Source organism: Lycorma delicatula, chromosome 4 (assembly GCF_047948215.1).
Source record: "Lycorma delicatula isolate Av1 chromosome 4, ASM4794821v1, whole genome shotgun sequence".
Lineage (NCBI taxonomy): Eukaryota > Metazoa > Arthropoda > Insecta > Hemiptera > Fulgoridae > Lycorma > Lycorma delicatula.
In genome coordinates, this window is record NC_134458.1 from 62,523,937 (window position 1) to 62,548,445 (window position 24,509).

Sequence of the window (24,509 nt, forward strand, 5' to 3'; positions counted from 1 at the left end):
CATACTGATCTTATTCATTTAATCATCATACAATTTCATTACTATTATTTCATAAAGTAATTTGTGTAGACTACAATAAATTCTCATTGTTATTTACAATTTTTCACTTGGTAATGTTTTTCTGGTCAAGGATCATCCACAATTTCATTTGATACTTCTACAGAAATACAAGAGCAGTTCCTTCAAATTATCTGTTAAATATCAAACCCATCATTTCTGATGCAATTTATATAGTGTATAATTATGTTATGTTCTAAATAAAGTATTAATTTATTATTTCTAATTACACATTTTCATTATTTGACTTTGTGTAGATAATTTTGTAATTCCCTGCCCAAAACTTGTGTACTTATTTCCATCATGCTTTATTAATTCCTTTTTTCTTTTTTCTGTTTAGCCTCCGGGAATCACCGTTCAGGTATTACTTCAGAGGATGAATGAGGACGATACGTATGAGTGTAAATGAAGTGTAGTCTTGTACAGTCTCAGTTTGACCATTCCTGAGATGTGTGGTTAACTGAAACCCAACCACCAAAAAACACCAATATCCACGATCTAGAACTCAAATCCGTATAAAAGTAACTGCTTTTACTAGGACTTGGATGCCGGACTTCTCGACTTCCAAATCAGCTCATTTGGGTAGACGTGTTCACCACTAGACCAACCTGGTGGTTGCTTCATTAATTCCTACTACATCTAAATTTAACCTAGCCATCAATTCCCTTTTTAAAACATCTAACCTAACACCAAATAGATTGTCATAACTTTTTTTTTTTAAGAGTTGGAGGAATTACCACCTAAAATGGGGTCTGCAGCACCTTACCCTCCTTCATGGCATGCATATCAACAACTGTCATCGTATTAATGGCCCCCCACACTTCTGTCTGGTATTCCAACTTGCGTATTACAGAATACCTTCTTCAGCCAGTTCTTTTTTATCAGTTCCACTACCTGAGAAGCGGGCACCCCATTGTCCAGGATATCTGCAACTGGGCAAACAGTACAGTAGCAACCACTATCTGAGTGGCAGCCTCAGACATCTGTCTTTTACAAGCACAAAGAGCAGCGTTCTTAGGCAAATTCCTCAGCTCTTTCACCACAGTGCTAAGATCCGCCTCAACGTCTCTTATCATCCTCTTGACATTCCTATCTATGTTTCTCCTAAGCTCTTTGGCCAGGCGTTCAAACCTCATGGCCAATTCCTCTACTTCCAGTGGAACCTCCACTTCCTCCATAGAGGACTGCCTGCATTTCAGCCTTTCAGTACCTCTCCTGGTATCCGAAGAGGGTCTAGGAGAAAGACCCTCGACCAAAACGTCTAGGCTAGCTGCACCAGTGGTGCCTGCATGGCCAGGGCCACGTTGTCCCCCTGCCGTGATATCAACGACTCCATAGTAGTTTCCAGCTCTTTCTCTGAAATTTTCTCCGTTATGGCTGGCTGAACTGGGATATCACTGGATCTATGATGTACACCTCACCCGCATCCAACGATACCCCACAAGCTAACTTTAAGGGTGGTTGGGGTGGTGGGGGTCAGGAAAATGTATCTCCCCAAATCTAGGAGAGTAAAAAAAAATTCAGGAAAGTCCAGATCGATGGAGATCCAGAAGGAAAAGGATAAGTAAGGAACAGTATAGGAATTACATAGGAAGGAAGTTTCCCCTTATAAACTAGTATAGCACTTAGAATAATAAATGTTCACTCACCAGTAGAATAATGAAAATATTGTAAGTAGCTGTTTATGACCTAGAATATGACGTAATGATGTCGTACAAACTTGTCTAATGACTTAGAAAAACCTGAACTACATTTATAGCTTATAAATGCCTACATTACAATGTCTCTTATGGAGAGAAACAGACACTAGAAAAAATTACAGGTGAATCCGTAGTCCAAAACTCATAAAACTTTATAGCGGTTGGTTCCACTAACTTTCTGCCAACAATTCCTGATACTCCAAACCAAAATAATAAACCAAACCAAAAATCCGAACAAAACACAAGACAAACGCACAGCGAAAAATCACATCTACTCACTATGAAATCCTCAACTCAGATTGTCATAACCTAAGCTCCAATACCTGAACTATCTGAACTGTTAAAAACATACTATATTTTACAAACAAATATGTACTAAACTACAGCCACCTGAACAAAAGGAAGTTGAGGTACTCCCTCATTCACAGAATACAAGATCTCATAATTCTTAAAATTTCTCCTACAACATAAATAAAATTACAGTTTATCAAAATCTTTATAGTTTACCATCTTTAAATGTGGATCCGATTAAAAATAGTTAAATCAAACTCTGCTACTACTTAAAATCAACTACCTAAAAATGCATATAAACTGAAAAAAAAAAAATTAATTCTGATTACCTGTTGTGCTGGTGTAGTGAAAAAAGGTGTGTGAACTATAATGGTCACAAATATTTCTGGTTCAAATATCATACAAGACCCCGGTATCTTAAACTGGAAATAGAAAAAAACATACTTAATAAAAAAGATTGCACATTATATATACATATATAAAAATCGAGCTAAAAATTTACATAATACAAATAGCACTGGAGTTAAAAAAAAAATTAAAAATAAATCAGACAATTTGATCATGCTTTTGACATGTTTGATATTATTTTTTCATAACCCAATATTAACAAAGGGAAGAAGGTGCAAATTATATGAGTAATAGAAAACCCAATTATCAATTGATTAATTCCCGGTAAAGTATCAGAATGTTTTTTAACTTATTTCACTTGGCTCAACTTTCTCATTAAAATACAATATAATTATTATAAATACAAGCTGGAGATTGTAGCATATGAAATGAAAGTAAAAGGCTACATATAAAACAAACCCAACAGTTAAAAATTTTAAATTCAAGAAGTAGTACATAATATACACTGTTTTTAGACAGAAATTTTCACTTTTTTTTTTTTTTTTTTTTAAGAGGACATGTTGAATCAAAATATGGACTTCACTGACAGAGTAAAATGTAGTCTGCAGAAATTAGACCTAAATTCAACATAAGTTTTTTTAATAAAATGAAGCAAAAACAGAGTAACAAAGAAAGAACAGTTAAGACAGTTTCCTGTAGAGAATCATAATGTGAGCAATCTCCTCCTTTTGTAGTTTTACATCAGATATAATTTTTCATTAAAGGCTGAACTATGGCTAACTTGCTGGGGCTCTCTAACTCTTTAAATTCCTCACTGTATACCTATCATTATGCAACAAAAATTGTTTTACAGATATAGGTGAGTAGGAGATCACACACTTTCCTCTTTTTAATTGACATCAATTTCACTTGTCAGATATTTATTTGTTTATGGGTAAACAATTTTTTACGCAATAACAGAAACGCTACCAAGTTGGATCACAGTATGCATCATTACAGCATTAGATAGGTATCTAGTGAATTTATTCTATAACTGCATCTTATGTATTTTATTTCACACAAGTTCTGTTTTGTTTTTTTTTCACATCATACAATAATAAAAACCTTATTTTACACCATTTTTCTCAAGAGTAATGTTCCCAACAATGGTAATCAAATTCTAAGAAGAATCTAATCGGTCAAATACATTATCAGTCAGAAATATCTTTAATGATCTTTTAATCTTATGGTGGTCTGGCAACTATATATTAGGTGTTAGTGCTGCAATCATGAGACCTCCACACTACTGGACACCCTTGTCACCATCTGGAAGATTTTTTTTTACAATTATACTACTATTCAATTTATTCAAATCAGCATGATGCTTATATTTGAAGTGAAAAATATCAATTGATCGTTGCTCGTGATAATTTTTTTTTAACTGTACTTAATCTTGTTTTTTAATATAAATGTATATAATTTATGATCACAAAATTATGTGACCATTATGTTGTAGATCTGTAAAAAAAACTCTACCAGTATAAATCTAAGAACGGAAAAATTAAATTGAAATTTTATTTCAGTGTTATTTTAAATGATTTAATCAACATCTTTTATTTTTAAGTCATAAAAACAAACAGATACATGTACATGCATCCATATGCTAAATGTCATATCAACTTCAGAAATAATATTTTATGAACAAAGAAATAAAAATCAAATAGGTAATAACAGGAGATATAATTCTAAATTTATTTATCTCCAGGTTGTACAAATGAATAAGTAATGAGTAAGTGCACCCATACGCACACACACAAAATCACATAGCATGAAGCTCCTAACACAGTTTTACATTAAGGAAATAAATATACCTTGAATCTTAATTTATTATTATAAATATTTTGTGTAACATTACTATATCGTTTACTTTACACAGTGAATAGAGACCAACAAATTTAAGTAATTTTACAATACTAAGTATTGATGTTATAAGAAAAAAACCACACATTTTGAAAAAAAAATTGTGATATTTGTTATTTGTTTTTCTAATTATGTATTCAATGCATTTTAGCCTGAAAACTAAAAAAATTTATTTAGTTAATATTAGTAAATAAAATAATAATATATTTAAAATTACACAGATTTTTTTTTATTTCTAAATAATAAATCCTGTCCTCTGTAAACCTGAAATATATAATTCCATCATCTGTGTAAGTGCATGCTAAATGAACACTTTCCAAGACATTCCAATCGCCTTAAAAAATGCATAATCACAATTTTGTAATTCAGCTCAGCTTCTTTTTTCTTCGTGGGCTTTAAAACAGTTTAATTATTACAGAATGGTATGCACACCACTTGCCATTTTGGGTATGCTTAAAAAGTCAAAATTTTATGGACCTTTGAATAGAAACTAGTCTCTATCACCCAGGCAATTTTTATTCTTGGTTTTCAGAATAATATTATGCTTTATTTTAAAAAGAAATTCTTTTATATGAACCTAGATAAGTGAGAAAGAAACATATAAAAATTGCATAAGACTGCAAAAATGAAATGATCATAGATTATAGTATTCGTTCAACATCAAAACAATCAAATGCATTTTCATTTTCATTTCTACAACCTTTTACACTATTTAGCAGTCTTTGAAACAACTTAATTCATGTAAATAAATATTTTTTTAACAGCTTGTGAACATCTCAACGTTCAAAATTTATTTTATAAAACTATTCTCATGCTAGAGTTTATCCTTAAATTATGATTATGGAGATCCTCATTCTTTTTTAAGGCTAGAGAATTCACATGCATAACAGTTTCAAATAAATGCAAAAAAGATAATGTCTGTAAATGTAGTGATACAAATATCTGCCAACAAGAAAGTATTTATATATTTATCACAGAACACAGATTTATTTTAAACACAACTAAAGGATTCATTAAAATAGTCTGTATCTAACATCACAAAATGAAAATCACAATGAACTGCTGCTGTATTCAATTTTTGATTATTCAGTTTAGCTTTTACCCAAAAAGAATAAATATTATATTTTCAATTATTAGATCAATTTAAATTTTTAATCGTTATATTTGTATTTACTATGAGATTCAATAAGACCTGCATTTTCTTTTTCATATTAATCAAGTTCTATTTAAATATTCATGGACCAGGTATAAATTTAGTTCAAAATCTGTAACAGGGGTTAAATTGTAAACTTTTACACAACAAATGATCAGTGATCAACCTGCATGAATGGTAGCACTGTCCTGAATTAAATTAATTCTCGATTCATTGATGTAAGCAAGGAAGAAATTGGGAGTATAGATGGGATCGATCCTGCCTTAGTAGATTTTCTGAAACCATGTACTCAATCATTAGGGCTTTATATTTATTTAAATGACATAATAACCAGCTGGGGTTATCTTATAAAGATTTTACAAAAACATGACCATACTGACCGATCTGTAATTGACCAGATATTTTACCTTTCTTATGGATTCTTTTAATCTTTCATAGTTTCAATTTTTTTACGAAATTTATCTTTACTAAGTAAGGAAACAGTATCAAATCAAAAGAGGCTCTATTAAGAATTTTTAAAACTTAAATTTATTTCTAAAAAACAAATATAAAAATTCTGGAGTGTTATAGGTAACATATGAAAATACTCTTCCATAGTATGTTTTTATCATACTAAGCAATCCTTATAGCAGTAGTGTTGCTGGAATACATTAGCTGTATACAGTACTTAACCATATTTTTACATTAGTTACACAATTTATTTTTTAAACAAACAATTTCATTATATACATATAAACATGCATGTGTATTTTTTCATGACCTAAAACTGCTGTAAAATTTTTCAATGTATTAATTATCTTACCTTGACATAATAACCTTCAGTCGATTTCAATAATTAATAGTTACAATTAAAATGTATAAATATCTTACAAACAATTAATTACAAATACAACTTATCATAATACTACATGAACAATATTTCCTGTAACATTATACTACCTCTTGACACACAAAATAGTCCAATTTTTTTTAATACAATCATACTTTGTATGATTCTGTGCCATGGGACTGCAATGAACGTAGTTGAAAATTCTTATTATTTTGTTTCAGATATTTAAATAAAAAGGACAAGAAGTTTAGTAATAATAAATGTGGAGAACTTGGTGGGACTATCTTTGAGATTTCATCATGTTTTTATAGCTAATGTAACAACAGTGCTTACAGGATATATACATTTTTAAAACTGCTTGCAAAGATTTTATATGAAAAAATGGATTTTGTATGAAATTTCACTAAACCAGAATACAATTTTTACAATCTAAACAAAATATTGGTTTTATTAACATTACCTGAATAAACTAGATTAAAGAAGCAAAGTTTTCAATGAACTTATGAAATTTCTCACCTATTTATATAATTTTGGTATACCATTATAATAATGAAAAATACTAACTGTTTTTCCATCTACCCATCACTAATGTTTCAAACAGATAAGATATGACTTCCAATCTTTAGGGGAAAAAATAACTAAAACAACTTGAATCATAATTTTGTTATAACAAACAACTGCAACATAACACCCCCTAGATGCATTGGTGGGGTTATGTTTGTTCACAATTATAGATAGAAACAAGAGAAATGGGACAAATGAAAAAAAAAAATTATAATAAGAAAATTAACTGGTATAAAAAGATTTAACAACTGTTAAAACTTACAGGTTTAACAACTCCTTCAACACTTTGCTTCAATGAGTGTAATATTTCATCAATTATTACTTGACCATGCTGAATATCCTGAAAAGTATTAAGCATCACAGAGTATTATTGAATAGAAGAATATTATTTCATCTAACAAAAAGTCAAGCAACGCATTATTACATACCCACATCCCAAAAAGTAAATGGAAAAAAAACATGCATATATAAGGACTGAGGGGGAGGAAGAGAAAGAGAGAAATGCTCTCTTTTTATTTGCCTTTTTTTATGTATGTACCTTCGCCAACTCAAACCCAAATAAATGTATATAATGGACTATAGTTAATAAACCAGTCTTTTCTGCAAGTCATGTTATCCATGGCTCCCGACTCTTGATACCAATTATTCGTATATTCACTATTATGTAAAACAGTTACTAAAGCCTAGCATAATAATCCTGTACTACGTACATTAATCTCATTATTGACACTAGAGTGTTTACTACTAGTATTATTATTATTATGCTTTTTATTATCTTTGTTAAACTAGCATTCACATGCCCAGAGTCCTGGCTTTTTACAAATATGATAGTTCCCAGGTTCTCTAAATTTTTGGTTTTGTTGATTTGTTAAGTCTTTTCCTTTAAATGCTTTTAAGGTTAGGGCACAAATTTCTTGTTTATCATTATCGACTAGATTCTTCAATTTCTTCAATTAAATTCAATAGTTTTTCCTTGAAATTCATTTTAGGGAAGAAAAAATTTAATATTGGAATGGTTCATTACATTATTGTATGCTTTTTTAACATATGACAGACTTTTTTTACAACTTTTTGTATTGTTTGGCTGCTTGTACTTAGCATTCATACAAAAGACCTCTTACCGACAATGCAATAATTAGTTCCCTGTTGAATTAGCTTAAACTGATCCAACCTCTTTGACTAGGTAACATTATTACCATTTTCCTAGGCAGGAAAAATGTGTAAAAAAAACAGAAATCTTACCAAATATGAAATCAATATTGCAGTTCATTTTCTAAATGAGATAAGAGTTTTCCTTTTACAAATATATGGAAATAAATTATTGAAGTTATGAGAAGATAGCTGATGAAAATAGTAATGAAATCATTGAATGTGAGAAAAAGGAACATCATACATAAAGGAACGTCAAATCTTTGCAACAAAGATCATCCCGGATCTCTCTTTTGTGAGTAAAGAACCAAAGCAAAAAATCAACAAAGTTCTTATAAACAAATATAATCCATTATCAATGAATTGCATAGTTCATTTTCTCATATATTAAGGTATTTTCTATAAGAAATTGTTTTATAAACATTTTTCCTACAATGTTATGACGGATGAGGTACCCAACTACTATGTGAAGACATATAAAAACAAACAGGATGTGACCTTTACTTTTCTCAATCGATAATGGGCAAGGAATGAATATATTAATTGTATAGTTGATGAAACACTGACGACATAAAACTACTGAAAGTAAACACCCATCGATGAAATATTCAGCAACTTCCTAAAAATTGAAAACAGTGAAACTCTGAGCACATGGATAGTGGTGTGACAATTTTCTGGATCAGTATTATTTATTTATCTTATTTGTTACCTCATGGTGGTATCACAATAGATTCACATCCTTATTGTGAAACACTTATGCGGCCACATATTGGGGTACAAAATAAATGATATTTTCCATACATCAAGTAAAACTCCCTCAATTTTTAAACAACAAAGAAAAATTAGTGAAGCACTGTTTATTCATATATATATTCAGTTTTACATACTCTATCAGAAACCAATGAGTCCACACCATGATCAATGACATCTGCAATTTTTGGAGTGAAGAGAGGGAATTTTTTTTCAATTATCTCTAAAAAGAAGGGTTTTATCAGAACAATTTCCAAAGATTTTTTGTTAAACCTCAATTTAGATATTATTAAGGCTGCTAAAAACAGAATATTTCTTTAACATACCTTTAAATTAATATCATGCTTAATTATATCATAACTAATTTATATTGTTTAGGGTACTTTAAAAAACAAAGAAGTGTTTTTACGTTTTGCTTTTTAACAAAACTGACAGCATTTCTGTTACTTTATTACTGAATAACCATTTTCATTACAAAGTTGGGCAGACACTCAACAACTGTTTTAAATTTGAGGAAACAGTCTGTGTACTTAAATGGCAATTTCCATATCTTCCTTCATATCAGATGTGAATGTAATCCACAATGAATATAAAATATGTCAGGATAAATTCTGATAATAATAAATTATTTCTTTCACATATCCCATCCCATATGTGAATGATGTACATCTGAATAACAATGAAAGTGATTACAGTAGATCATTTCAGGCCACGATGTAATCAGAATTCACTTTCTCTTTGCTCAACAATTTACAGCGCATTCATAAAATGATTCAAAAAAGGCCTCCCATTTTTTCAATCAGAAAAGCTTCAGCTCTCTTTTGGGCAATCCAAGCATAGTTACAACAGATTTAAATACCAAATATATCTTATGATAATAAGATAGTTACAAGCATATAGTATAAGATAGTTTCCAAGCATAGTTACAACAGATTTAAATACCAAATATATCTTATGATAATAAAATAATTCTATATATGATAAACAAAATTGATATTACCCAGTAAAATTTTATTATCATTATAATAAACTTATTATAAGAAAGCATACATTGCAAGAATTTAAACAATATAACAAATTAATTCACAATCAATCTATACAATAAATTTAATACTCACTACAGTGGATACTGATGGACTCATATCGAGGCAATAAACACTACTGTACGTTTCACTGAGAAATATCACTTCTGTTCCAGGAGTTATTAAATACTGGTAATGGTGACTTGTTTCTGGCTTCCATTCTGGAGGTGTTTCAGATGGAACTACTGATAAGATTACTAATTCCGATTCTGATTTTTTCTAGGAAAAAAAATCGATATTACACAAATACACGGATTTATATTAATATCAGATCAATATAAATGTTATTTATCCATATAACATAGGACCACCTCCATTAACTACAAACTACATATATTACAGACAATCCATGACAATGAAGTGATGTATAAAAACTATGCACACAAAAATACTCTATTATAAAATGGAACCACAGTAATTTTATTTTATATATTAACTATTTCACAAACAATAGATTTGGCTATAACACACTGACTTGCCAATATTGAAGTTTATAACAATGAGTAGTCGATATATACTTGCCCATAACGAGCTCATAAGTGTCCAAGAATATAAAAATGTTATACCTCCCCCCAAATTACCTGACTGCATTTACATTATGATTAATGTCTCTATTTTTACCAAATAGTTAATGGTATGTGTACTAAGTCTGTCAATTTCCATGCTTCAGCTGCCTACCACTTAGGGCTTAATAAAGAGTACTACTTCCATGGTACATATATACATATATATATATACACGAGAGAGAGAGAGAGAGAGAGCAGAATAGATCAATAGGATTGAGATCAATGTCACCACTACTTGCTTTATCAGTATTCTACATCCCCATTTTGATGTTACCAAACCTAAACATATAGTGTAAGCATTTTACTAGATGACTTGGTAAAACCCTGATAAAAAGTCATCAGAAAAGCACATCCCAGATTTTAGATGATTGATAGATAAAGATTAAGTCAAATATGCATTAGCAAAAAACAATGATTATTCTTGCTTTCAACAGAAAATCGAAGGCCTTACCAGCTAAAAAAAAAAACCTATAAAGTAAACTTGATTTAGTACATATTTAATTAAAGGAAGAGTTAAACTAGTGCTTGATAGTTAAAGGAAAAGCTTTGAAAGTGGAATGTTGAAATAATCTATGACCAGCCAAAAATACATAAATTGTTTACAGTATACTCTGCATAGTGTACCAGATAAGACATCTAAAGTTATATTTGATGATCTGTCATTATTAAACTCTTTGGATACTAATTTGTTAGTAAGCTGAATTTCCATGTGGTTGTTGCACCCATGTGTTGTATTTTACCCTTGACTGTACATGAAATTACAGAATTCTCTGCCTCTTGTTTTATAAAATAATTTTAACCATAGCTTTGTCTACAAAAACTTTCCCAAACTGTACAGAGTTGAAAAGTGTAAATTTGATGCCAAACAATGGATAAATGACTGGAGCTCATTATTCAATTTTAGTTCTGGAAATTATTCACAAACATTTTAAATTTCTTATTCATAATCTTTTATGTAACTACAATATAAACCACGAACCATTCCATCTTTTATTCTGGAAGCACAACATGAACCACATTGAGCTTCTTACAAACACAGTTTTATATTAACCAAACAACAGCCACTAAATTAAGAGATTTTTCTCTACTGTAGGTTATTATGAAGAGACAGGCCCAGGTTGATATCATCCACCTGGACTTCCAATATTATTATATTGGGATATTGCGATATTTACAAATCCCCTATATAATTCTACTTAAGATACTATCACCATTTGGTTTTTTCAGCTCTAATATACAGGTCCAATCTTAAATGAGTGAGAGAACCTAAAATAATAAGACTTCTGATGAGTATGAGATCATAAGAGTTTATCTAGGACCCAACCTGGGTTTCTATTTGTTTCTTCTTTTTATTAATACCATAGGACAATGTGTCCATTGACTACTGTTGCTTTCTGCTTTCAATTCAAAAATCTCTTCACAGAAAGCATTAATGATTTACTTGAGGGGTCAATAAAGAATAAAATGCCATTTATCTCTTGACAAAATTGTTCTCTAAACATATATAAGGAAAACTAATGTGCAATTCCATCTTTATTGCCTAGGTATCTGCAATAACAAAGGATGTTTTACCTTAAATACCTAGATCTTGTTTAAACAAGGGTCATTTTTTATTGAGCATATTGTAAGCACAATCTTGAAGGCAAGAGAGAATTTGAGACTAGTATTGTGTGGCTTGACAGGCACTTCACTGATCTTAAATGGCTCCTCGTTCTGTATAAGCTGCCAGTTGGGAAGCATCTTGAATATAACTGATCTGTATGAAATCACAAAAATACTGAAGGAATACAAAGAAATAAGATCTCTCTATCATGGTGTACATTTCCTAAGGCTATTGACAATTTGCTATATAAAGATGCCTGTTTGTAGCCAAGTCTAGATGCATTCCATGTCTCAAAAAGCATTATAGGTCTAATTTCTTTACAATTTTCTGCTTAGTAATTAAAATGACCTGACCAAAGAATCAGTTGCAGGTTGGCTGATTGTTAAACAGCTTTTCCTAAGAATTCAGATTTTACATGAATATCAGCACGATTTTATATCACTAATAAAATAAAAAATGTGTAAATTTCTTAAAGTCAAGAGAAAATGTTATATGAAAGATGGATATCTATCTAAATTTATATAATGTCAAGAATTATTTAAATTCATTTCAATGTATGTTCACAGTTATGGCAATGATTTTAATATCGTGTCATTTTTACACATCTATACTGACGTCAGTGAGCTGTGATAAAAGTTCAACACTTAAGAAAAAAATTTTCATGCACTTTTGAGCGAGTACAATTAAGTTTTGACTTTAAAGAATAAAGTTTTATTTTCCAATTTATTTTAAGCTACATGTTTTAATCGATGAATATTCTCGTGGATTTTTAGATTAATATTTTTAATGTTTAAAATTAAGAAATGTTATTTATAATAGCCAGATTAAAAGTAAAGTTGTGAATGTGTACACACATTCATAAGTGCATGCATGCATAACATAAAATTTATTTTTATATATATATATATATATATATACTTTTATATTATATAATATGTATTTTGGTTGATCTAATAAAATAAACACAATAAATAAATCAATTTATATACATTATTTTTCTAAAATTGATCCTTTAGAGAATCATATTCCTCTGCACTATACAAATTATATTAATCTGATCAACCCAAGTACAGTAGTAGAAGTAATACATTTTTATTATTCCGTACTTGGATTGATCGGATTAATATAATAATAAATTTAAAATATACAAAAAAAGCTTTCATTATTTAATATATTATCACAAAGATAAGTTAAAGTAATGAAATCATGGGAAAGAGGTGATTAACATAATTACTAAATACCTTACAGATATAAGCTAGATAGGTGTTTTAAATACAAATAAAAAATTTCTTGAATCTTGAGTTCCCAAGATAAAAGTTTCAGAAGGAAATACTCATTACTCAAATTCTAATAAATTTCAGTTGAGAAACAAGATCTTGTAACAGCATTAAATTTGATGGGGCTTTCATAACCACTGTTGAATGATTTCCAAAGTTTTAAAAACTTAAAATTAAATTTGGCCCAAAAATACCTATTTATAAACATTTATTTAAAAATTAATGATTTAAATGAGATTTATTTTAAATACATGAAAGGAATTTTTGAGAAACAGATTTAATGTCAAAAATAAAATTTTATCAATAAGATAACAGCAGTCTTCAATGTAAATAACAATGTTTTTATCGTCAATTCCTGCTGTTCAGTGACATAAGTAAATATTACTAGAAAGTTAAATAGAACAGTGAACTCTGATAATGAAATTACACTTAAGTTGTGTATTACTCCCTATTACATATATTTAAAACTCTTTTTATTTATTTTACAGGTCAAAATATACTATATAATTATTAGCTTTCTATCCTTTCCTTCATATGTACTTTTCTTTTTCTTTCTTTTTCCTGTTTAGCCTCCGGTAACTACCGTTTAGATAATTCTTCAGAGGATGAATGAAGATGATATGTATGAGTGTAAATGAAGTGTAGTCTTGTACATTCTCAGTTCGACCATTCCTGAGATGTATGGTTAATTAAAACCCAACCACCAAAGAACACCAGTATCCACGATCTAGTATTCAAATCCATGTAAAATAACTGGCTTTACTAGGACTTGAACGCTGTGACTCTCGACTTCCAAATCAGCAGATTTGGGAAGACGCGTTAACCACTAGACCAACCCGGAGGGTTCCTTCATATGTACTGACTCACTTTATAATAACTGCAAAGTTTATGTTCCTAAAATTTGTAATAATTAATATATTAAGTACAAAATCTATACCCATATAATTTGTAATGAGTATAAATTTCATAAATAAATTTTAGTTACTAACAATATAATTACAGTATAAAATCCATAACACCTTACAATAATGTTAAACACTGTTGTAAGTTATGCAGTGGGAATACTAATGGCAAGAGCTGCAGAATTGAATGTGCTGGTTGTCGGGTACGGTTTCATAGAGCTTGTACAAGTGTCAATTTAAGCCGTATAAATGACTGGCAGGCAGTAAAGAGTTGGGATTTTCACAGATACTTGAAAGCAAGTGCAATTGGTTCTGAAAACAGAGATGGATAAATCTTTCAAAAATGGTCAATGGTAATAAATCACTTCATATTGGTATTAAAACAATCAGAATTTAGAAGCCATTCATGCTCTAGACAATAGTAAAATTAATGCAGGGGATTCAGTCGTTACAGACAATAAGAGGAGCCCTAATGAGAGCTTTTTTTTTTAATAGAATTTAGAGTCGTCTACCAGGATTTTGAAACCTACATCCAGCTGTAAAGAAAAATAAGTGAAATGAAAGAAAAACACTTAATGCAAATGAATATAAAAAAATTTTATTAATAAGATAATGGCTTTAAAACATCACGGGAATACTTTTTTCCAGACAGTCTTGATAGAGAATTTGCATGCTACTTAAAGAAAGATCTAGATGACCTCTGCGCTATCAAACTGTCATTTATTCAAAATCACCCAATAAATAAACAACTGAACAAATTTCAGAAAGTCACAGCATAAAATCACAATTTCTAAAACCAATCACATTACTCCAATAGCTGGTACAAATAATTTCACAGCAAACTTCTAAATTTAATAAATTTCATATACTGTCAAATCTTAAGAAATGAAAATACATAAAGTAAAATTACAATAGTAATCATTATACCATATAGGTACGACCACTGGAAGAACTGTGACATTAATAATAAATAATACAGAAACAAATAAAAAATATCAGAAATGACACTGTGGAGAGATATAAGATCCTTAGATTTACACACAATATCTAAAAGAAAATGTACTGAGCACTGTGTGCATTTGAATAAAACAAGGAAATTAAATTTTACAAACTAAATTATAAATTGATAACTTACTTTTCTATTAGTAAGTATACAGGCCTTCATTATAAGTTGATGATCGACACTATGATACAGTGAAGTCATGTGATATAGTGAGGTCATGTGCTCGTGTGCTTAAATGAAGGCAGAGCATTTACCTTTAGGAGGTGTTCCATTGTGGACCTCATGTTTGTCTCATGCATTTCTGGGTGGGTGTGGAAGAGGCTCACAGGCAGCGACAACCAGGCGGTCCTTACGACAATCTCTGATCTCTGATGATGGACTAAGAAGGGAATGCCCACCTGCATTTAATGGGTAGAGCACCAGGATCTTGGACCCTGATGTTTTCGTCGGGGCGCTCAATTTCCGTGGTGATGTGAGGCCAATTCGGCAGAATGAAAGGAGGCATGTGCCTGTCTCCCACACAAATACAATGGAAGGAGCATTCTCCAACTTTTTACTGGTCCCCTGAGATTGCTAAATCAAAACAGGAATGCCTTGCGGCTAGAAGGATGATGACCAGGATCTGCATCTCCACTCCCTGGGACTAATATGTACGGCCCAGTACAGGGAATGTAAGTGGATGCAAACCCGTGGGGGCAGCCATACGGCATACTTGTGAAGAGAGCAATAAGACCATGAGCCCCAATTACAAGGAAGAGCAGGAAATAAGAAACATTATAGAAGGCCTCTTTCCCTGTGGGAAGAACTGGTGGACAATAACAATAATAACAGTGATGACATGGAGCTCCTGCCCCCCTCACTCATGAAAAGCTTGACACTGCAGCATCGAGAATACTGCCAGCCGGGTCTGGTGATTAGGCTGGCTGTAAGGACTGATCCAGTGACGATATTGGCGGTTTTCAACACCTGTTTGGCAGAGGGCATTTTCCCAGCTAGATGGAGGCTTCAGCAGCTGGTACTGGTCCCCAAACCTGGGAGAAACCCAGCACTTTTATCCTCGTACTGGCCACTGGCGATCATAGATGCCTTAGCCAAGGTGCTAGAGGGCATGTTACAACAGAGAATATCAGGAGCAGTAGAGGAGGCAGGCAAACTCCCCATCTGTCAATATGGATTTCGCAAAGACAGGTCTGCCTTGGATGCTGTGGCCAATGTTTGTGAGGCAGTGAGGAGGGTGGTGAGAGGACCTGGAAAAAGGATGTGCATCCTAGTAATGCGAGACATCAGGAACGCATTTAATTGCACAGCCCACGCTGCTATAATTGAATCATTAGAGAGATACAGAGTCACGCAGTATTTACGAGTGATGGTGCACTCATATCTTGTTGGATGCAGATTGGAGTGCCGTGTACAGGATAGATTGGTGGAAAGGACACTTGACAAGGGGATCCCCCAGGGGTCGGTTCTTGGACCGACTCTCTGAAACCTTGCCTATGACGGCGTATTTTGGGTGGCTCTACCACAAGATGTTAAAATAATGGGCTATGCAGATGACTTGGCCCTGGCTGTCAAAGCGGGAACACAACATGAGGCTACGGAAGACTGGCAACTCCTACACAGCAATAAGGTAATGGATGACTGGAACAGGGTTGATGCTGGCCCCCAAAACGACAAAGGCGATGATCTCCTCCACCAAACAGAGGCGAATGATCACACTTGTGATAGAAGGTAGAAGGATTGCCTCCAAGCCAGCAATCAAATGTCTTGAAGCCTTGGATAGACTCTCCAGGCTCAGATTCAACATGCACGCTATAGAAGCTTTCAGCAGGGCTGAGAAGATGATGAGATTGATCACCAGCCTACTTCCAAACACTGGCGGGCCAACACAGCAGTGGAGGAGACTACTGGCCTGGGTGACGTACTCCACCCTGCTGTATGGTGTGGTGCTGTGGGCAGGTGCAGTTAGGTATGCCAGATACTGTGGCAGGCTGGAGGCATTGCACAGGAGGTGCTACCTCAAGATAATATCGGCATATCAAACAGTTTCTAAAGAGGCTGCAGAGATTTTAGAGGGTTACCTCCCAATCAACCTTACGATATCACTGCAGAGAAGATTGAGGGAACAGGGGACCTGTAGATAAAAAATGGCTAGCCAATGACATAGAAGAACTAACAGACTAATGGCAGGAGCGATGGGACTGGTCCACGAAGGAACGGTGGACACACCGGCTCATCGGGAACATCAAGGGTTAGTATAGGAGATCACATGGCTCACTGAGTTACTGTCTCACTCAGTTTCTGGTGGGCCATGGCGGATTTAGGGCATACTGTTCCAATTTGGTTTTAGACCACACCAACCTCTGTCCAGAGTGTGGAGAGGAGAAGAGCCCCCTGCATGTCTACTTCAGATGTCCACGTTTCAGGGAAGAGCGAAAGGAGTTATTAGATACTCTGGGCTATGGAAATATGTTCCAGCTGGAAGACACTCAGCAAATATTAATGAGCAGAGAGGAAAAGTGGACTGCGGTGGATCGTTATGTTAGGAATGCGACAGACAAGCTCTGCCTATGGGAGGAGTTCCAGCAGAGAAGAAGACAACAGGGGGAGATGGACAGATCTGTGGCTGAAAGCCTGGGGGGGCCCCTGCAAGCACATGGGGGTCACCTTGGCGCAGTGAGGCCACAGACACTCCGTTCCCAATGCCTGAGCATGTCGCCCTCATCACTGAAGAAACAACTGATGGCTGTTATGGATACGTATGTGATTTGAGTGCCAGTTTTTCTAGGCATGTGAGAGTGTGTGTACATGGCGAGTGCATACATAGTTGATGAGCGCTTCTTTAGAGAGTGCCTTTTGTGCTTGGTATTTCTCTCCCACTTGAGTTCTTTGCAATATCTGTGTGTGTTGGTGTGGTCTGTACCCGTGTGTGTAGGCATGTAGTGTGTGTGTTCAAGGTTTCATGTGCCTGTTGGGAGTGTTTGTGATTGGTTGGTATCCTTTGTTATTGATATCCTTTGTGATGTGCTGTTTTGTGATGAACATGATGGTATAGTTTTGGTGTTTCCTTGTAGTGACCAATTGTGTGTGTGGGCGTTAACCCCGCCTGAATTAATGTTCTGCTAGCTGTTCCAGGGGGAGAATTGCCAGGAGTGGAGGATTAGTCGGTCATGCACAGGTACAGATACACACTTAATAACCACCCTGCGGAACCTGTTAGCAAGCCCAACACTGCTTAGGTGCAGGGTGGAGGCAACACTACTTATGGGGATTTTTAAAGCGGTTCCTCACTCTTTTTAGTGTTAGAACACTATTACAAATGATTTTTTAAAAATACAATTTTATTGTAAAAACTAATTACTACAATCACGTCATGGGCATATTATCATATAAAATTATTTTTGTAACTAATCTCTTCACTAATTATTCACAATGTCCTTTATAGTAAACGTTTATCTACAATCCAAAACAGAGCTATATGAATATGAATAATTTGTAAATAAGCAATTTAATTTATTTTTTATTATGGATTAAGAACCAGTTGAAGCACAGTTCTATTAGTTGAAAGCAGACTGTGATTTTATTATAACCATTTTGAGCAAACCCAAGTAATATCTATACAGCTTCTTTGTTGCTATTTGCTTAGTTACATTTTTGTGTGCAGTTTTTAGAAGGATTTTCTATAACAGTAATAGTGTTTGTATATTACATTTGATAAATTTGGTGACATTTTTCATCTATGAATCCAGCGATTAGAAATAAAATAAAAAATTTCATGGATCAGATGAAAATTTCCTTATTCCAGTGCAACAAGTTCAAGTTAGTTGCAGTAAAGCTACCAGTGTATGTCAGTGCACTAAGACATGTAAAAAGTAAGTTGAAGACCTATTTTCAAATAAATAGAGGCAGTCTTTTTTTTTAATACTCTGACTACAAAGCAACAAAAAAAAACCTGTAATAACATTTGACAGTTTTAATTCATCAACTGTTAGAAAAACCTTACAAAATATTTACTTATAAAATTAAAGAAGTTAAAAAAGAAACTTCTTAATTTAATTCTGTATCATTAAATAATACAGAATTTAAGTGGGTGATGACAACCAATAGTAGATAATTGTTGCTTAAGAGAAAATAGTCCATGAAAAAAATTTTTTTAAAAGCCATCAAAAAATTTTGAGATGATACCTGTATTTTATATGATTAAAGTAATATTTTAATTTCAAAAAGATATAATCAGTCTCAATGAACAAAAGATTGCTTCTATTGATGCCAGTAAATAGTCAAAATGTTGCCAGCAGGATACAAGTTAAAAATGATTTCTGGAATAAAGAATGTGCCATGGATATTGAACTCTACCAACTGATTATCAAACTGAATGCTTAAAATAGTGATGAAATACTAAGAAGATGAGGTTCTGTCGGTCAGATTATTAGGAGTTGAAGAAATGGACTCACAAAGTCAACAGAATTCATGAAAATCTGTCATAACAGATAATTGCATCTATAACAAGTGCAAGATAACACGATATTTTATTTTATTATAGGCTGAATTTAAATTTCAATAAAATATTTATCTAAATAGACTTCATTTAAATAATTTATTAAAACTTAATAAATTTTTAATTAAAATTAAGTTTAAAGAAATCTAATATTTTCAGTCATTATATTAACCATAACATTATTCAAGATGTAAACAGTAATTGCATGAGTTTTGGTAACTATCAGTTGTATAGTGAACTCGCTAAAGTAGAGACGATATTAGAAGGCTGGTAGTATACCATCCCTAGCAAGATAAGCAATACTCATCAAGTTACAGTATGAGACCAGTAAATTAGGTAGGATGGCCATGTAAATGAAATGAGATATTTAAATTGTCAGCTCCCTTCACTTTACTTAATTTTCTGTGGAGAGATACGATAAACGCTAAATCAATGGATTTCCATCACAAATGTAAATAATAATTTTAGAATTTTAGAAATTAAATCTATGAAGAAAGATTGTACGTTTACAAATATAAAGGTGAACATATTTCTATGAACCACAAAATTAATTATGAGAATGATAGTTTTCTTAATCAATAACACTAACGTTTATCTCATTGTCTACAAAATTTTAAATCATCATTAAAGAATCATATTAAAAAGTTAACAAAAATGTTTAAAGGCTTGTAAAAACTAAAAACTGTTCATGAATGTAACATTATTGTTCTGTAAATCTGATGAATGGAAAAGTCTTTATCTTTGAGGTGTTATACAACAACTGTTTTCAACATTCTGGTATTTTAATTTTTTAATAATAATTCTTTAATGATGGTTAATATGTTGAAAAACATTTAACAGATCATTTAGCAAGTGAAACATACATGTTATTATGTAATACATGCTATTCTGGTGTGCTTTTATTAATCTCAATGTTACACATTTTAACAAAAAAAGTCTGTTTATTAAAACTACATAAATATATACAAACACATGTGAATGTGTGTATGCACACGTGCTCAAAATTATAAATATTTAGTAAACCACTGCAAACACTTTAAATACATAAAGATTAACCCAACAGCCTTTAAATTTTCCTTAGAAAAAAATAATTAAGAAACAAACACAATACAATGAATATTTACATCCATTTTCCACATGACTATAAAATGTAGGTTTTTAGTAAGTAAAAATAAAATTAAGGTAATTACTTTATTAGGTTAGTGGTTAGAATTAAATAATTAATATCATAATGTACGATTAATACCATAACAAAGTCTCTTGTGACTTACTTTCAAGCCAAAACTGTTAATATCAGGTAAAGTAACTTTTTTATTGATATGCTGGAGGAACCACTGAATTCTTACATTTCTGGATACATGATAACCTTTTCTCATCAATAAATACACGGAGTTTGCAATAAGAACACAACCCTGTTTAAAACAAAACATTAAGAAGTTAATTGCTTTTACATATACATATATATATATATCTCAAAAATTATTGTTAGATGCACACTGCTTCACAATCATGTGACTGAACCTATTTTCTTTGCAGAAACAGCAGTTCATGCCAATATCTATCTGTACATGATAGAAGTGTTTGTTTACCCTCAGCTTGAAGAGTTACAACATGAAATCATATTCCATAATTCTGTAAAATGGTTTCCACCTCTTTAGCAACTTCTCTAATACCGATTCAACAGCTATTGATCACAATATTCTCATTGACTGTTGATGTGCAAGAACTTTCAATATTCTTGTGTTGTCTCAACGTCTTCACACCCTTGTTGAAACCACTTGTACTAGACATAAACCCTTCATATCAGCATAACATCCTGGCCCAAAGCCTTCTCTAACATTTTCTCTAATACTTCACTGCATTTTATTCCATTTTTAACCAAATTAAAATTTTTTTAATTTGTTTTAATGCAAATCCTTTGTTCCATAATTTACAAACAAGTAAATCTCCACTTGTTAGAAACTCATCTTAATCACTTGGTTCTTAAATCTGAACTATGTATCTAATATGACTGAAAGAATTGATATTCATTGTAAACAGTGGTGCCATCATGTGGGGAAAAAGACTTAGATAAAAAAAAGCTTAGTCAAAAAGACATATCAAGCAGAATTTAAAGTATGTGTTTTTGCCAAATTATTTTTAAATTCCACATCATTTAAGTGCATTGAGATATTAAGATATCAATGCACTTAAATGATCTGATTCTAAGTCTGAGATCTGGTTTTTAAGTAACATGTATAAAGTTTGCCACATTGTGGTTAATGTCTGTATCTATATCCTATTTCTAAATACAAAACATTAAGCGACATGAAAATTTTACAGCACATAAACCCCAAAATCTCAACACACTCAAAAAATACAAAATTTTACAAGCAAAATTTGGCAAAAAAACAAATTACTAAAAGAACACAGCATAAATTGATTATGCATTTCAAGAGCATACTAATCTTTTTAAGGCAGTCTCCAATCACAACAATGCTCCAATTTAAAGAGAGCTTATAATTAACTCTGAAAGGCCCTACAGAAGAAAATATTCCAAAAAGTTGAAAGCCCACTGTCTAATTTATTTTAATGCTTCATCAAGGCATACAACAAATCAATTAATATCTTAACAATAAAAGATTCTAGAGAAATAGCTTTCTCATAATGCACCTCACTCCCCGACACAAATAAAATTAACAGCTTTTATATTAACACTCAATGTATACTCCACAAAATTATGCGTTTGCTAGAACAATAGGAACTTACGTATTAACGCCACTGCAGCTACAGCTTTATTTAAAAACAAAGTAGTCAATCGGATTTCGGTGGAAAATGAACAGTCTCTTTATTAATTATAATAGATGGTTATTTATATTTATTTATTTTATAAATATAATTTAACCATACTTAACCTACGCTCGCTTCGCTCGCTAACCTTGACTAATTAACACTGTAATTTTTTGAGTATTTATTTAATAAATTCAGTAATTATTGCAAATATTTATTATTTAATTAATCAAAACACTCCTGTTAATTAGTCAAGGTTAGCGAGCGTAGATTAAGTTTGGTTAATAAAATAAATAAATATAAATAACCATTTATTAAAATTAATAGAGACTGTTTTGAATGTATGTTAAACTCTATATCGGCCCATTTTCCACCAAAATCCGATTGACTACTTTGTTTTTAAATAAATCTGTAGCTGCGGTGGTGTTAATACATAAGTACTGAACAATAATATATTATTAAAGTGGTTTTTTCCACTTGCTTTCAAGAATTACAGAAGACACTCTTGATCATAGAGCTTGCAACCTAATTCATCAGTATATAAACTGTACCACTACTGTTACTGCAGAAGATAAGTACCTGTGGAAAAGCCAAATTACAGAACATTCTGAAAGAGGGCAGCAGCCCTCTCAGTAGTTGTCTGATTCATAAAGATTATCAATTGATATTGTCTTAAAAACAAAACCCCAAAAATTACAGCAGTATTTTAGGATCTCTGATCTGAGGAAGAGTAAAAATACAAACTTGACCTTCTAGTATCCATCACAAAGAAGAGAAAGGGACCAGGAATGGACCTATAAGGAATACACCATTAAACTTCTTTCAGCATTGAGATGACCTCATTTACACAAACTACTTGCTTATTTTATGATAAATATGACCTGAAAAACTGCTATATGATACAAATATACGAAGTTTGGAAACACAACATCAAATGCCTTTATAAAATCACACGGAGCTAAACCTACAAATCTTTGATTTTCGAAAGCATCAGTAATTAATTTAATTATATATTCTAATGCTTTTGCTACTGAACATCCAGGCAAAGAACCAGACTAATTACAAATAAATTTTTCATTGTTGTTAAAGAAACTGAGAATCTGTGATAGATTAGGCATTCAAAGAATTTTTAAAAAAGAAAAGATTATCAAAAGGAGAACCTTTATGTACATAATTCATCAGTGGATTCCAAACGGTACTTAAAAGTGAATGCATAAATGACAAGATGCCATCATCCCCGTAACGATAAATCCTCTTAAGACCATTTGTGCCTCTCCTGCTCAGATTATTATTTAACAATACTGAGAATGAGACTAATAAATAATATTATTATTTATTGATGCATATGAAAAAATCTTTAAAAAAATTATTCAACCCCATGAACCAAGTACCCAGGGTTCAGAAAATTAAATCAAACATTTTTTGAGGCACAGACATTCTGATGTTCTATCAAGCAGGAAAAAAACAGTAATAAAACTAATAACTGTTCAAAATAACGTCAATGTACTATGGGATAAATAAGAACATACTACTTCAACTTGATTAGAATCTACTAGCGGAAAAGCAAGTCAAGTCAGGAAAGAAAATTGTACAATAACCTTAAAAAAAATCTTAAAAGGAATCGCAGAGAAAAAATGTTTAAGTTACTAAATACATATAAATTATAAATTCAATGACTTAAACAACAAAAATTCTTGGCAAATTATCTTACTGAAAGGAAACGACATATCTAAGTTCACAATAACACTTTTTTTCTTTTAATAGGCTTTGTAAAATAACTCATCATGACACAAATATTAAGAAAAATAATATTTCATATCTCACCTCCGTATGTCTCAATTCCTCTTTGGCGCCTTGTTCTGCCATTCTTATCATACATAATTTTGCTGTGGCATGTTTACCCAAATACTAAACATTCAATTTTTCCATTTTCAGAAATAATCATGGATAGCTATTAACAAAATATCAATACTTAAACAGATTATATATCGTTCTGTTATCAGTCTCAAACGAACATCGATATGATAATCTTAACCTCAACCTTTCAGCAGTGTTTAACTACAGCGCATAAG

The 24,509-nt window shown here is 31.8% G+C and overlaps 1 protein-coding gene across 2 annotated transcripts in view; it reads right to left on the reverse strand.

Moving 5' to 3' along the window:
• LOC142323459 (KICSTOR complex protein SZT2-like) overlaps positions 1–24,509 on the reverse strand; it is a 342,875-nt gene extending 318,366 nt beyond the window's left edge. For both annotated transcript variants that reach the window (XM_075363101.1, XM_075363100.1), the window contains exons 1-5: positions 24,262–24,509; positions 20,940–21,080; positions 9,859–10,041; positions 7,104–7,181; positions 2,378–2,470 (exon numbers count right to left, since the gene is read on the reverse strand). In XM_075363101.1, the coding sequence (XP_075219216.1) occupies positions 2,378–2,470; positions 7,104–7,181; positions 9,859–10,041; positions 20,940–21,080; positions 24,262–24,312 (546 nt within the window). In that variant the 5' untranslated portion in view covers positions 24,313–24,509. The remainder of the gene's footprint in view (positions 1–2,377; positions 2,471–7,103; positions 7,182–9,858; positions 10,042–20,939; positions 21,081–24,261) is intronic.